General features: G+C 36.0%; 1 protein-coding gene across 7 annotated transcripts in view; it reads right to left on the reverse strand.

Moving 5' to 3' along the window:
* The window catches only part of EIPR1 (EARP complex and GARP complex interacting protein 1), a 242379-nt gene that overhangs the window by 190956 nt on the left and 38214 nt on the right, over positions 1–13209 (reverse strand). For 5 of the 7 annotated variants that reach the window (XM_077153077.1, XM_077153073.1, XM_077153075.1 and 2 more), the window contains one exon: positions 570–702. In XM_077153077.1, the coding sequence (XP_077009192.1) occupies positions 570–702 (133 nt within the window). Of the gene's footprint in view, positions 1–569; positions 703–10631; positions 11104–13209 lie in introns of those variants that run through there. The other 2 variants (XM_077153076.1, XM_077153074.1) reach the window with 1 other exon arrangement.

The following is a 13209-nucleotide window of genomic DNA, read 5'->3' on the forward strand; positions in this document are numbered from 1 at the left end:
CAACAAAAGGAGCAATTAAGGAAAATGCATGGTCAGGTTAGTTATTTGGTTTGACACAAATGTAAAAGGTCTCAGAGTTTAGACAGCCAAACAACAGGCTAGAAAGAAATTTGTTTAGAGTACATTAACATAGACCCTACATATGTGTATGGAAAGGTTGTTACTAAAAAGTATTTGAAAATAGCCATGGCCTCTCATTGTCTTTTAACTATGATCACACATACACATCGGCAATGAGAAAAAGGCAAAATTCACTGCTATTCTCCTGCATATTGTAGTTAATGTATTAGGTCACCTATTTCCAATGTTCAACAACCTCTAGCAAGTTATTCCCCCTCTCTCTAGGGATCAAAGTTTTCTCTAACAGCTATGATTCTAGTTTTGATTCTTAGAACTTTAGAATTATAATAATTTCTGCAAGCACCTACTCAATATTCACTGATCATCAAATCTTACAAATCATTTGCTAATCCATTAACAATATAGAAAACTAATCTTATATGAAATCTTTGATTGGCAAAGACATGCATTCCTAGTGCATAAAAATATCTAAGAAAAGACACACTTACTTTTATTGTAGCAGGTTGCGAGCACACCTTTATCTGCTGGACTGGCACTAATATGCCAAATTTCACCCACTTGATGAAGGAGAACATTTTTATTTATAATGTTATTTTCATCATCAAAATCTATGATGTGGATCTACAAGTACAATAAAAAAGCACATCAGGACCTCAAACATCTTTCAGTTTTCACCTTAATTAAACATAATGGTTACAAAGAATAACCAAATGCATATTTTATGATAGATAACATCCTTAATTGTTATTCTTTTACTGTCATTATAAACTTTTGTAATTTCATTCTTATTGAGCTCCTCTTAAAAGACAAGGTATGGATGGAATATTATGCAGCTGTATGAAGGAATGACGTCTTGATGCATGCTACAATGTGGATGAAACTTGAGGACATTAAGTTGAGTGAAATAAGCCAGAAACAAAAGGACAAATACTGTCTGGTCTCACCAATACGAACTAACTATAATGTGCAAACTCTGAGAGTTAAATTCAAGAGCACAGGTTATCAGGATGGAGGACAGAGATTGGGCAATCGATGCTTAAAGAATACAGAATATTTAATAAGGTTGATTTTAAATTATCAGAAATATATAGCACAATACGTAAGTATAATTAACAAAGCTGAGTGTAAGTATGGTTGAAAGAGTAAGGCTAGCATTGTGTATGTCACCAGAAGGAAAACCAGAGGATAAAAACTGGGACTGTATAATTTAGCAAAACCTAGAGTGGACTATGACAGTGGAAAATTGTACAAATATAAGAAAGTTTTTACATGAACTAGAACAAACATGCATCACTATTAACAATGCGTTAATAATAGGTGGTGTATGGGAAAAATACAATTAATACAAACTAAGGTCAATAGTTAATAGTTACACTGTAATATTCTTTCATTAATTGTAACAAACACTGTATGTACCAAAGCTAAATGTCAATAATAGGGAGATAAAAGGGGTATGGGAATTTTTTGTTTTCTAATAGAAATGGGAATGTTCTCACATTGACTGCGGGGTAAATGCAGAACTATGTGATTATACCAAAGCCACTGACTGCATACTTAGGATGGATTGTAGGGTGTGGGAATAAAACTGCTTTAAAAAAAAAAAAGATTCCAAGCTACATAACTGATCCTACTTTCTGGACATACCCAATCTTAAAGAAACAGTACACCAAAAGCTCTGTTGCTGAGTTACTACAGCAGTTTTACGCTCAAGGAAAAAAACACAAGCAAAAAGAAAAAACAAAAAAAAAACCCACCTATCTTAAGCCTAATTTCTACTATCTTCCTTTTCCCTGCACCGAGGAAACTCCACATCTGCCTTAAAACCAAAAATGGCTTCCTCTAGGAGCCCAGGGAAAGGGGTGCTTTATTCTGCTTTTCTGCCTTGGCTGCTGCCTCCACCTTGGAGACCCAGTGCCGTGGTACCTGAGAAGCAGGCGTGGAGACCTCACCGCTAAGCCTCCCCAGGGTCGCTGGCCCACTGTCAGGCTGGCATCTACAGGAAGGGGATGGACCAGGTCCTGTACCCGGCCTCCTGTCCACTATACCTTGCTGAGGCTTCTCTGCCTGCCCTGCGCCAGTCTCTACCCTACTCCAGCCTAGGGGTGAACTGATTCTCCCAGGTCTCAGCTGAACTTGTTTTCTATATTTTACTTAGATAAGAGATGGGGATGAGTTCAGGAGATGGAAGAAGGGGAAAAGGGGATTAGTTTTGAATCTGCCTTCTCCTAGCTTTAGAGCTGAGGTGGGCTCTGCTCTGTCACCGTAGGTCAAGGTCAAGTGAGGTGTAGGGGAGGACAGAGAAGGAGGTCTACTAGAAAGGATGAGCACCTGATGGGGCCTCACACCAGAGAAAGATGTGAAGGAGTGGAGAGAATGTGAAGGTGGTTTGGGGCAAAGACTAAGGGGGTCCTTGCCTCCCCATTTCCCATATGCACCCCTCCACTCCTTCCTAAATAAATACACTACAGTAGTTGCTTCTTTAAAAAAAAAAAAAAAAAAAAAAGCCAGTTCAGCCATCACTGGCATTAGGGCTGGAGCTGTCCATGATTGTCCAAATCAGCCAAGAACCTTTCATACCTGCTATTTGGCTGCAGGGAAAGAGGCAAAGACAAAGTATTGCTGCCTAATTTTTAGATCTAGTTTGACCAAGTTTTGCCCACTTTCTAGGCAACACAATATATTTTGCCCATATGGTGCCCACAGAACTCATACTCAGAAGTATTAAAGTGGAAAGGATTGAGAAAGGCCTGTATATGAGCATATTTTTAACTTTTTTTTAAAAAAATGAGTCTAGCAGCTGTAACTCTTATATTAATTATAATAGTATTACATTTTAGCCACTAAAGAAAAAAAGTTAAAAATGCTATCTCCATGCTTTTCTAGGTAATTGTTTTTAGAGGAATTAAAATGATTTTCACATTGACTCTCTTATCAATACCCAAGTCAATGAGAAAACATAATTCTTCCTTTACAAATAAATCACAGTGCTACACAAAGATTTATATTCAAAAATGTTCACTGTGGCATTAATTATCATCATGAAAAATTAGAAGTCACCTAAATGCCCAGCAATAGGGAACTGGTCAAATAAATTATAGTATTTCACTATAAATAATACTATAAAGCCATTCAATATGCTGTAGAAGACTATTTAGTGCCCTGGGAAAAATGTTCATAATATATATTTAAAGGGAAAAGCACAAAAAGAACTGTATATACATCATTTCCATTTAGAAACTTCCATTTGGAAATAATGTATTTCCAAGTGAGAGAACTAGAAGGTAACTGGTTATCTTTGGAAGGTAGAATTAGAGATATTTTCTTTTCTTCTTTGTGATTTATTTGTATTTTAACATTTTTTATGATTAACATGCATTACTTTTGGAATCAGAAAAACATTAAATGTCATATCAAAAATGCTTTGAATGATACCCAAAAGCATGTAAACTTGTCTTGCTACAAATGGTCTCTTTGGTTTTATCCATTATGCTTCCTTTTTTTTTCTTTTCCCCCGCATGGGCAGGCTGCAGAAATCGAACCCAGGTCTCCAGCATGGCAGCTGAGAATTCTGCCATTAAGTCACCATTGTACCACCCCCTTTCATGCAGTTTTTTAATGTAAATTCAACCTCCAATCTATTGAAGGAGTAGCTTTAGATTCAATCAGATTAGAACGTACAACTTGCCACTGCCATTAATAGTTATATGACTCCAAACCTCAATTTCTTTATGTAAAAAATGAAAATAATATTACTAACCTCCTAGAATTAATACAAAATAAAATGTAGTAGTACCTCTTACATAGTAAAAGCTGAGTAAATAATACTCAATAATACTTTCCCTTCTCTTTGGAGGATATTTAAAATAATTACTATTATTTTTATCTTTAAAACTATTTTCAGTAAATCCCTCCCTATTCTCATTGCCCAATATAGTTTTCATGGTGGATTACTGAATACCCTTAGTGAACAGCTTCTAAATTACAAACTACACACATAAGAACTAAGGAAAATATAAAGCAGCACTTCAAAAAATAAAGAAGAAGAAGGATTCTTGTAAGCTCTTTCCTCCCATATCTGAAGGAATTTTGCCTGTAAATATTTTTTTCCCTTCTTGGACATGTTGCACCTAGAACTTTTTAAGAGAAAAATATACAGTAGTACTTACTAAAGCTAAACATACATAAGTACAATGGTCCAACAATTATATTTCTGGGTATATAATCAAATAAATACCAAAATAAAAAGACATGTACAAGAATGTTTACAGAAGCTTTATTCATGATAGCCAAAAACTGTAAACAATCCAGACGTCCATCAACAATACGAAGGGCATATAAATTATGGCATGTTGACAAAATGAAATATTTATAGTAAGGAAAAAGAACTACAGATATACTGAATTAACAGTGATGAAGCTCACCAACCATGCTGAATGAAAGAACTCAGATCCAAGAGCAACATACTGAGTGGACCATATACATAAAATTCAAAAATAGGCAAAAAAAAAAAAAATCTATGGTGAAAGAATAGTGATTACTCATGGCAGGGGTTGGGGATGTGGTTCAGACAGAGAACTCCTGAGAGAGGCTTCTGGAATGCTGAAAATTATCTAGATAGTTGTTATGAGTGTCTGAATGCGTGTGTGCATGTGTGCATGTGTGTGTACATGCACATATTTATATAAAAATACATCAAGCTGTATACTTAAGATATGTGCATTTTAATGTGTGTAAGTTATAGCTTTCAGACAGACAGAAATCCATTAAATTAAAAATAAATAGCACATAAACAGGTAAGAAAAATTCATTCATTATTATAAACAAAGACTTGTTAAGTTAATAAGTCTGTGATGCCAATTTGTATTTACTACATTAGACAACTTTTTAAAATGGTGACATCAAATGCTGATAAGGAAGACTAAAGTTACACTGGTACACTTGTAAATCTATATAGTTCTTTCAGAAGGTTTATTATAATATATAAATAAGGACTACATAAGTATTGAAATCATTGAAACAATAATTTATTTCTTGAAATTTGTCCCAAAGAAAATAATTATGAAATATTATGTAGTTTTAAAACTTATAATTTAGAACAATTAAAAATATAAAAACATTCATGAGGACTACATTTTAAATGCAGAATAGAAAATGGCATGTGATTATATAAAATAGTCACATTGAACACAGATTAAAAAGGTGATATACAAAAATCAAAAATAATGTTTGCATTATTAAAGGGAACAGAAAACTTTTTCCTCAATATTTGACACATTTCCTACCTAACAGGAAATCCATTAACACTGAAATAAAAGAATGTACTTAAATGTACTATTTTCCCAACATCTATTCCTCTGAAAGGTACTAAAAGCATTAGGGCCACTAACTACACCGTGGAAGCAATAGTATTTCTGGTTTCAGAATTCATTTGTGACTTACCAACCAATCCATCAAGCAGAGGGGGTCTTTCCCCTCTCCCTTGCACCCTGGCTCCTTAGTTTCCCTTTAAGTCTAACTCCAAATTTCTGTTTTGTTTTTGTTTTTTTCTCCAAACTTCTGTTTTTTAAGCTTCCTAGAAACTCATGCTTCTCAATCCTCCCTACTGGGTCTGACCATCCTACATTGGTCTCATCAGAAAGCTGCTTTCCTTGCGATGATGCAAAGCAAATTCTTTTCTAATAAGGTTCTACTAGTTGATCCAAACACATTTTTCCTTTAGCTTCTTTCAACTTTCAGGCCTGACAACACAGAAGATAGATAGCCTCGTCTACAGATACCAGGAAAGAGTGGGGAATCTAAATTCCTCCTGATCCCATCTCTCCTAATTTGCTACACTTTGAAAATAATGGCCCTTCGCCTTCATTTTAAAGCTTGAAGAGTCTTAAGACTTTTCCATATATCCTCATTTATGGATACATTTTCATGAAATGTTTTAATAAGGGTATGTTTAGAAAGAATGGTAAGACATCATCACCATAGGCAAATAATAATTAAAATAATTATGACTAATATTTATAATGCATCAGACGCTGTGCTAAGTGTTATACATACATTAATTCTTTTAATCCTTAAAATAAACCTATGATATATCATTATTACCCACATCCTATAGGCAGAGAAACTGAAGCTGAAAGAGTTTAAGTACCTCATCTCAAGGCCATTCAGTTAGAAAACAACAATGCCAGGGTTTAGATCTAGTCCCACTCAATTCCAGAGCCAATGTTCTCATCCCATCTCCTCACCCCCAGCTCCAGCTGATCATTCCTGACCCTTTGAGGACCACTTTGTTAACAGCAGACTGGGATTTCCTTCTACATCTTTCTCGTACTCAGATTTTTTTTTCTTTAAATAAAATGTCTAATATCTACTTACTATTCACCTAATTCTTCACTTGGTTTTCTCACTTAATATTATATTATGGTCAATAGATGTAGACAGAGTCCTTTTTTTTTTTTAACCTTTCTTCTCTTCCCTATTCTATTATTTATTATAGTTTTTTATTACAGAAGTTATGGATTTACAGAACTATCATGTAAAAAATACAGGCTTCCATATACTATCCTATTCTAACAACTTGGATTAGAGTGGCACATTTGTTACAATTCTTAAAAGAACATTTTTACAATTGTAATATTAACTATAGCTCATTGTTTACAGGAGGGTTCACTGTGCATTTTGTACAGTTCTACGTTGGTTTTTTAAAATTTTGATTGTAGTACAAATACAACCTAAAATTTCCCCTTTTAACTATATTCAAATATGTAATTCAGTGCTGTTAATTACGTTCATGTGGAGAATATGTTTTTAACCCCTATGCTACCAAGGTAGAAATCTCCTTCCTCCTTAACAATGTGCTTTAAATGATCATGGTGATGAATGCACAACTATGTGGTAATATCGTGAACCACTGACTGTACACCATGTATGAGATGTTTGTATGTTAAGATATTTGTATGTTTGTATCTTAATGTTGCATCTTAAATTTTGTCAATAAAAAAAATGTGCTTTGGGCTACAACAGGTAAACAAAAGAATAAGAGGAAGCTCCTCATACATGCTCTGAGTATCTTAACTCTCTATTGCTAGTGAGTCACACCATACCTCGCACAAAGTGGAAGCACAAAGACATTTTTTGTTGAATATATATGCATTTACAAGCTTGTGCCATTTGAAAGGACGTATGTATCCTAGAAAAACCATGTTTTAATCCTAATCCCATTTTGTAAAGGCAACCATTTCTTTTAATCCCCGTTTAGTATTATATGTTTAAACTGTAATTAGATCATCTCCCTGGAGATGTGACTCAATCAAGAATGGCTGTTAAACTGGATTAGGTGGAGATGTGTTTCCACCCTTTCGGGTGGGTCTTGATTACTTTACTGGAATCCTATAAAAGAGAGATTCTGAGAGAGCAGAGAATGACATACCCACAAGAAGCAGAGAGTTCACCAGCCAGTGACCTTTGGAGATGAAGAAGGAAAACAACCTCTCAGGTAGCTTCATGAAACAGGAAGCTAGGGGAGAAAGCTAGCAGATGACACTGTGTTTGCCATGTGCCTTTTCAGATGACAGAAAACTCCTGACTGTGTTTGCGATGTGCCTTCTCACTTGAAAGAGAAACTTCATCAAGGTATCTTTCCCTGGATGCCTTAGATTGAACATTTCCATAGACTTGTTTTAATTGGAACATTTTCTCAGCCTTAGAACTGTAAACTAGCAACTTATTAAATTCCTCTTTTTAAAAGCCATTCCTTTTCTGGTATATTGCATTCTGGCAGCTTGCAAACTAGAACAAGGCTAGTTACAAAAACAAGTAATTAAGATAAGTACAAAAGATTAGGGAAGCACTGAAAAAAAGACCAATTAATATTAGCTAAGAGAGTCAGGTTACATACATATCACTTTGTGCTTAATGTTACTTTTAATTCTTCATGCCACATCTGAGTATTTAAATGTTTTCCATAGCTTATGTTGAAAATCAAACTCATAAATACCATGAATTACCATTATAAACTTATTTTAAAGTTAAATTTACCAGTGCAGGGCTAAGAGCATAGATAACACTTTTAAAAAAGGTAACAGTCATAAAATGCATTAGAAAAGCCCTTAAAGATTATCTTAGTCAATCATCCCTTATCTTCTGCTAAAAAATCAGGGCTTAGAAAGAAGAGTTGTGTCCACACAGCTCCTCCTTAGTTCCTAGGCCCCTAAACATAGACTTCCAGGCCACTGTACTTTAATGTCCATTTTATTTCTATTACTGAACCGAAAATAAATGTAAAATCTTGAATTATTTCAAAGACAAAAAATGTGGATTTCTCTTAGGTAAAGTTAAGGAGTCAATGGCTTCCCCCTGGGCAAGAGATTACTCCTGTTATTGACAGAGGCCTTCCAAGGAGTCAGCCTGAAGTACTATGTTGAGTAAATGTGGTTAGCCAGACAACAGGAGACTCCTTCTACGGCCTTACCCAGTAAGGTTTCCCTGCTTTATTAGCCAAAAATAAAAAATACCCTCCAGACTGATAATTCCTGAAGAATAATGCATAATATTCTATGTGGCTAGTCTTGGATATAGCAAATACTTTTTATGGTTTCATATCACTAGTTTTCTTCCCTTCTAGTTAAAGTTAGTAACCCTGTAAACACAGTTTCTATTGCACTTCAGTATGATACACTGAAATGAAAAGTAATGTGGGAGTCAGGAGACCTGGGTTCTAATTTTGATTCTGCTACTTCTTAGCTGTTGAAGCAGGAAAATATAGGACAACTATAGGTCCCTAGTTTCCTATCCAGCTCTGAAAGAGTTAATGGACGACAGCAAATCCCGTTTCTTTTCTAGCTCCAAGGAAGTAATGCAAACTGTAAACTTTGGAGGCAACCTTTATGGGTCAAAAATTTCCCCTAAAGCCCAAAAACCTCCCCAAACCATTCAAAACTTCCCCAAACCCTAAAAACTTGTAAAATCATGGCCCGAAGCAAACTCTTAGTTAATAACAGAAAACCTGGGGTTATAAAGATTGCTAAACATCTGCCCAAAGACAAATTTTGGATACTTGATGGCTGGCTATAAGCATCAATAGTTATCTCTTCCTGAAGCAACGCTAGCCCTGTAAACTCCTGGTTAATACAAACCCTGTAACCCCCTAGTATTCAAAGGTTACTATGGAAACCTGCCACTAGCAAAATCCTTCCTATAAAGCAAGCTAACTCACTCCCACTCAGTGCATGTTTCTCCCTTGAACACGTCCATGTTAATCTCCTTAATGTGTACTCTCTCTCTTTCTCTTTAATAAACTTTACTACTTTTTCCTACAGGTCCTCTTCTCTCTAAATTTTTTTAGTGTTGAGACTCCTGAACCTGGAACAGGGTTCAACTGGTACCATTGTCAGCCGGGTACAGGTTACGCTATCACCTTGGGCAAGTCACTTACCCTTTCTGAGTTCTTGCTTCACAATTTAAAAATGTACAAAGACTGGATTTCTAAGACCCCTTTGTTCTAATTAAAATATATACTGGCCTTTTAGCTAGACTTTAAATGCTACACATTTCCCAATGTTTATTATGCTCATAATATAATTGCCACTTACCTATCTATATTAATACACTTTACGTGAGCAGATAAGTTCCCATTATATTAGCAGTCCTTATGAAAGAACCATAAATTATGATTGGCAGGCCAGAAAAAAAAAGAATTTCCATTACCACCCTGTGTTCAGGAAGGGAATCTCTTAGAACAGAAGACAAGATAAAAACTCCTTTGTAACATCTGGTCAAGGGTTGGGAAAGAAGCTAGAAATTAGGTCATTGGAATACCATTGGCTATCTCTTTATTATTATGCCTTTAGTTATAAACTTAAAAATTAAAAAGATACAAAGTAGTACTCTGTATTAAAAACAAAATTTATAGGGCATAATAAAGATGATGAAACCAGAATCCTCAGACACTAAAGAAGAGTGCAATTTATAGAAGCAAGAAAGAAAGGAAGTTCAGCAGGCAGAGTTCTCGCCTGCCATGCCAGAGATCCGGGTTCGATTCCTGGTGCCTGCCCATGCGGGAAAAAAAAAAAAAGAAAGGAAGTAAAAGATGGAATGGAAGGGTGGAACTATACATATATATATATATATATATATATAGTTATATAGTTATATATATATAGTTATATGGTTACATACATTTACTATATATTTATATAGTAACACATACATGACTTATTCAGAGCACAGAATTCCAAGGAAGAACAATAATTACAAAAGTTATGATAAATGCTTTAAGGAAACCTTTATGAAATAGATGGTTAGTAAAAGTCCTATGATCCAAAATCCACTGGCATGTCTCCTCCTATATTTTTAAACAGACACCTCCCACCCACATACCACCACCACACATACACACATAGGTCTGCCAAGAAATGCAAACCTGGGTGGGCCACAGTGGCTCAGCAGGTAGAGTTCTCGCCTGCTGTGCTGGAGGCCTAGGTTCGATTCCCGGTGCCTGCCCATGTAAAAAAAAAAAAAAAAAAAGAAAGAAAGAAATGCAAACCCACACATACTTGAGGGCTACAACTCAGGAGCTGGCCAAATGGTAAGTTCCCAGGCATCCTTAAATCCAGGCATTTAACAACTCATGGTTCCAGGGGGACAAAGTGGGAATGGCTTTGGACCTCATTATCCTTAATATCCAGACCAATGAATCTAATGGAATTTAATGCAGCAAAACTGTGGAATTAGATGCCCAAGCATGGGCATTCTTGGATATCATAACTTTGTTCAACAGAAGAATAACTGGTCTGTCTGAAAATGTAATAAGATCTTAGCCAAACAGAACATCACACAAAATCACAACACTACCTTGTGAAAAACAAGTGCATTTGTGAGGTCATTACTAACGTTTGTGACTTTCCTTTAAACTGTTCCTGTCATTTATTTATGCATTCAACCAGTGCCAACCTGCACAGAGCCAGGCACTGAAAGGATACAAAGATGAACGGCCCTCAGTCCTTAGAAAATTCACAATCTATGATGGGAATGAAGAGGTGTAAAAATAACTTGAAGAAACCTAAATATAAAATCAAAATAACGAGAATACTATGCACTAAGTACTATATTCAAAGTAGATATACCCAAAGAGAGGCAAGAACAAAAGTCAAAAGGCAAGTAATTCTAACCTGGAGAACTGGAGGAAAGGATGAAAAGGGAAAGATCTCACACAGAAGGTGGCATTTGAACTATTAATTAATAACATAAAGACTCAAAAGGTAGGAAAGATTATAAATTTCACTCCAAGACTGAGGAAGTATCCAAGCTAAACTCCTAATTATTCCATAGGTAGGAGATTTTAGGAATAGCAGAGGACCATGAGCGTCGAACCAATACTTAAAAAAAGTAAGGCAGAAAAGAAAAAGAGCAATACCAGAATATGCCTGGAAAATTACATCAAATTTAGACACAGGGCATTTGAGTTCTAGAAACAACCTGTTAAAGAATTCCTAAATCTGGGGACACATATTAAAAATATAGGACCCCTAAATAATAGATCCCACATTGAAGAAAGCAAAATATAGAAATGGAGTCATGGGATTCTTGGTAACAGGCTTCTTGGTAATAGGATTAAGCCTCACCAGAAGCCAAGCAGCCTTATGATGACACTTTGGTTACAAGTGGTAATAAACTCCTTTTATCATTAAAGGAAGAGCAGGGACAGGGGAGGGAGGAAGGAAAGAGACAGGTTCAGTTAGTCTACAGTTAGTTTGAGAATGTGAATTTTTAACAAGCCTCCAGGTGGTTCTGAGGACAGACTTGCAGGCATCGGAAAGTGGCACAAATAAAGCTATCAATAATAAAAATACAAAAACAAAAAAATAGAGCTATGGGGCGGGCCACGGTGGCTCAGCAAGCAAGAATGCTTGCGGGCCATGCCAGAGGACCCCGGTTCGATTCCCAGTACCTGTCCATGCATTAAAAAAAAAAAAAAAAAATTAAAAAAATAGAGCTATGGCTTAAAATTTAAAAAAAAAAAAAATTATAAACTGGCCAGGGTAAAAGAACAAAATCTATTTTGTTCTTTCCTTGTTTTATTATTATTTATTTATTTATTATTCCTTCTTCACTGCTCATGAACATAACTATCAGGGCAGGGTTAAAAGAGGATAAATTACAGTCTTTCTCCTTGTCACCCTCAGCAGTCCCCAGTTGTTTCATGGAGGCAGAATAGGACTCATTCCATACAGACACAGGAAATAGGGAGTTAACAATATATGAAGGAAAATGCTTAGGAACCTAGGAAAAATTATGCTGCAGAAGCAAATAAACCCCTTTCAATCTGAAATTTCATTGTTTCTCATCTCTGCATAAGCTTCACTGCTGAATAACCAATGAACGCACATACTCTACGAAGGAAAAAAAATGTACCTTCATGAAAGAACCCCAGAAAAAGAGGGAAGACCCCAGAAATATCTCCCCTGTTTCTAACACTGAAAGTTCTCAGAAAATAACAGCACAGAAAATAAAGTGGTTCATCTCACAAAGAAAGATCAGGCAACTGTGACAGTTACTAAAATTTTCAGAGAAATAGCACAGCTGAATTAAGCAGTAACTATTCGGGTGCTGGGCATTTTCTAGGGAATTAACGCCTGCCTGGGAGGAGTTGATGGCCAGAGGCAAAGCCAAGGGCCATAACCCTAACCAACCAGTCATCAATTCCCCAGGAAAGCACAGTGTGGACTCCCAAACTCAAATTGTGCAGAGAGATGGGAGAGCTTAGGGGTTTTACCAGAGGAGACATTGTTTCTATTGTTAGAAAGCTAGCCAAGGGAGTTGCAGACAACAGCAAACCTGAGCACACTTCCCAGCAGTTTCTCTATTTGGGTTTGTTCAAATGCACACATTTGAAGCTGCTCAAAATGCTGTACTATACCGCAGTGGACCCCAACCTTGGGGAATGGGATGCAGTTGCCCTGATGTTTCTGATGCATTATTTCATAAAACCATGTTCTATGGCAACACTGTTTGCATTATTTATCTATGTGTCTATGCGAAAGTGTCCATTAGGTCCTTAGGTGCCCAGGCATGTGTAAAGCACATACATACATCAGAGTAAAACTTCAAATTTAAATGAGAGAGGCGAGGGAG

This window comes from Tamandua tetradactyla, chromosome 3 (assembly GCF_023851605.1).
Source record: "Tamandua tetradactyla isolate mTamTet1 chromosome 3, mTamTet1.pri, whole genome shotgun sequence".
NCBI classification, from domain to species: Eukaryota; Metazoa; Chordata; class Mammalia; order Pilosa; family Myrmecophagidae; genus Tamandua; species Tamandua tetradactyla.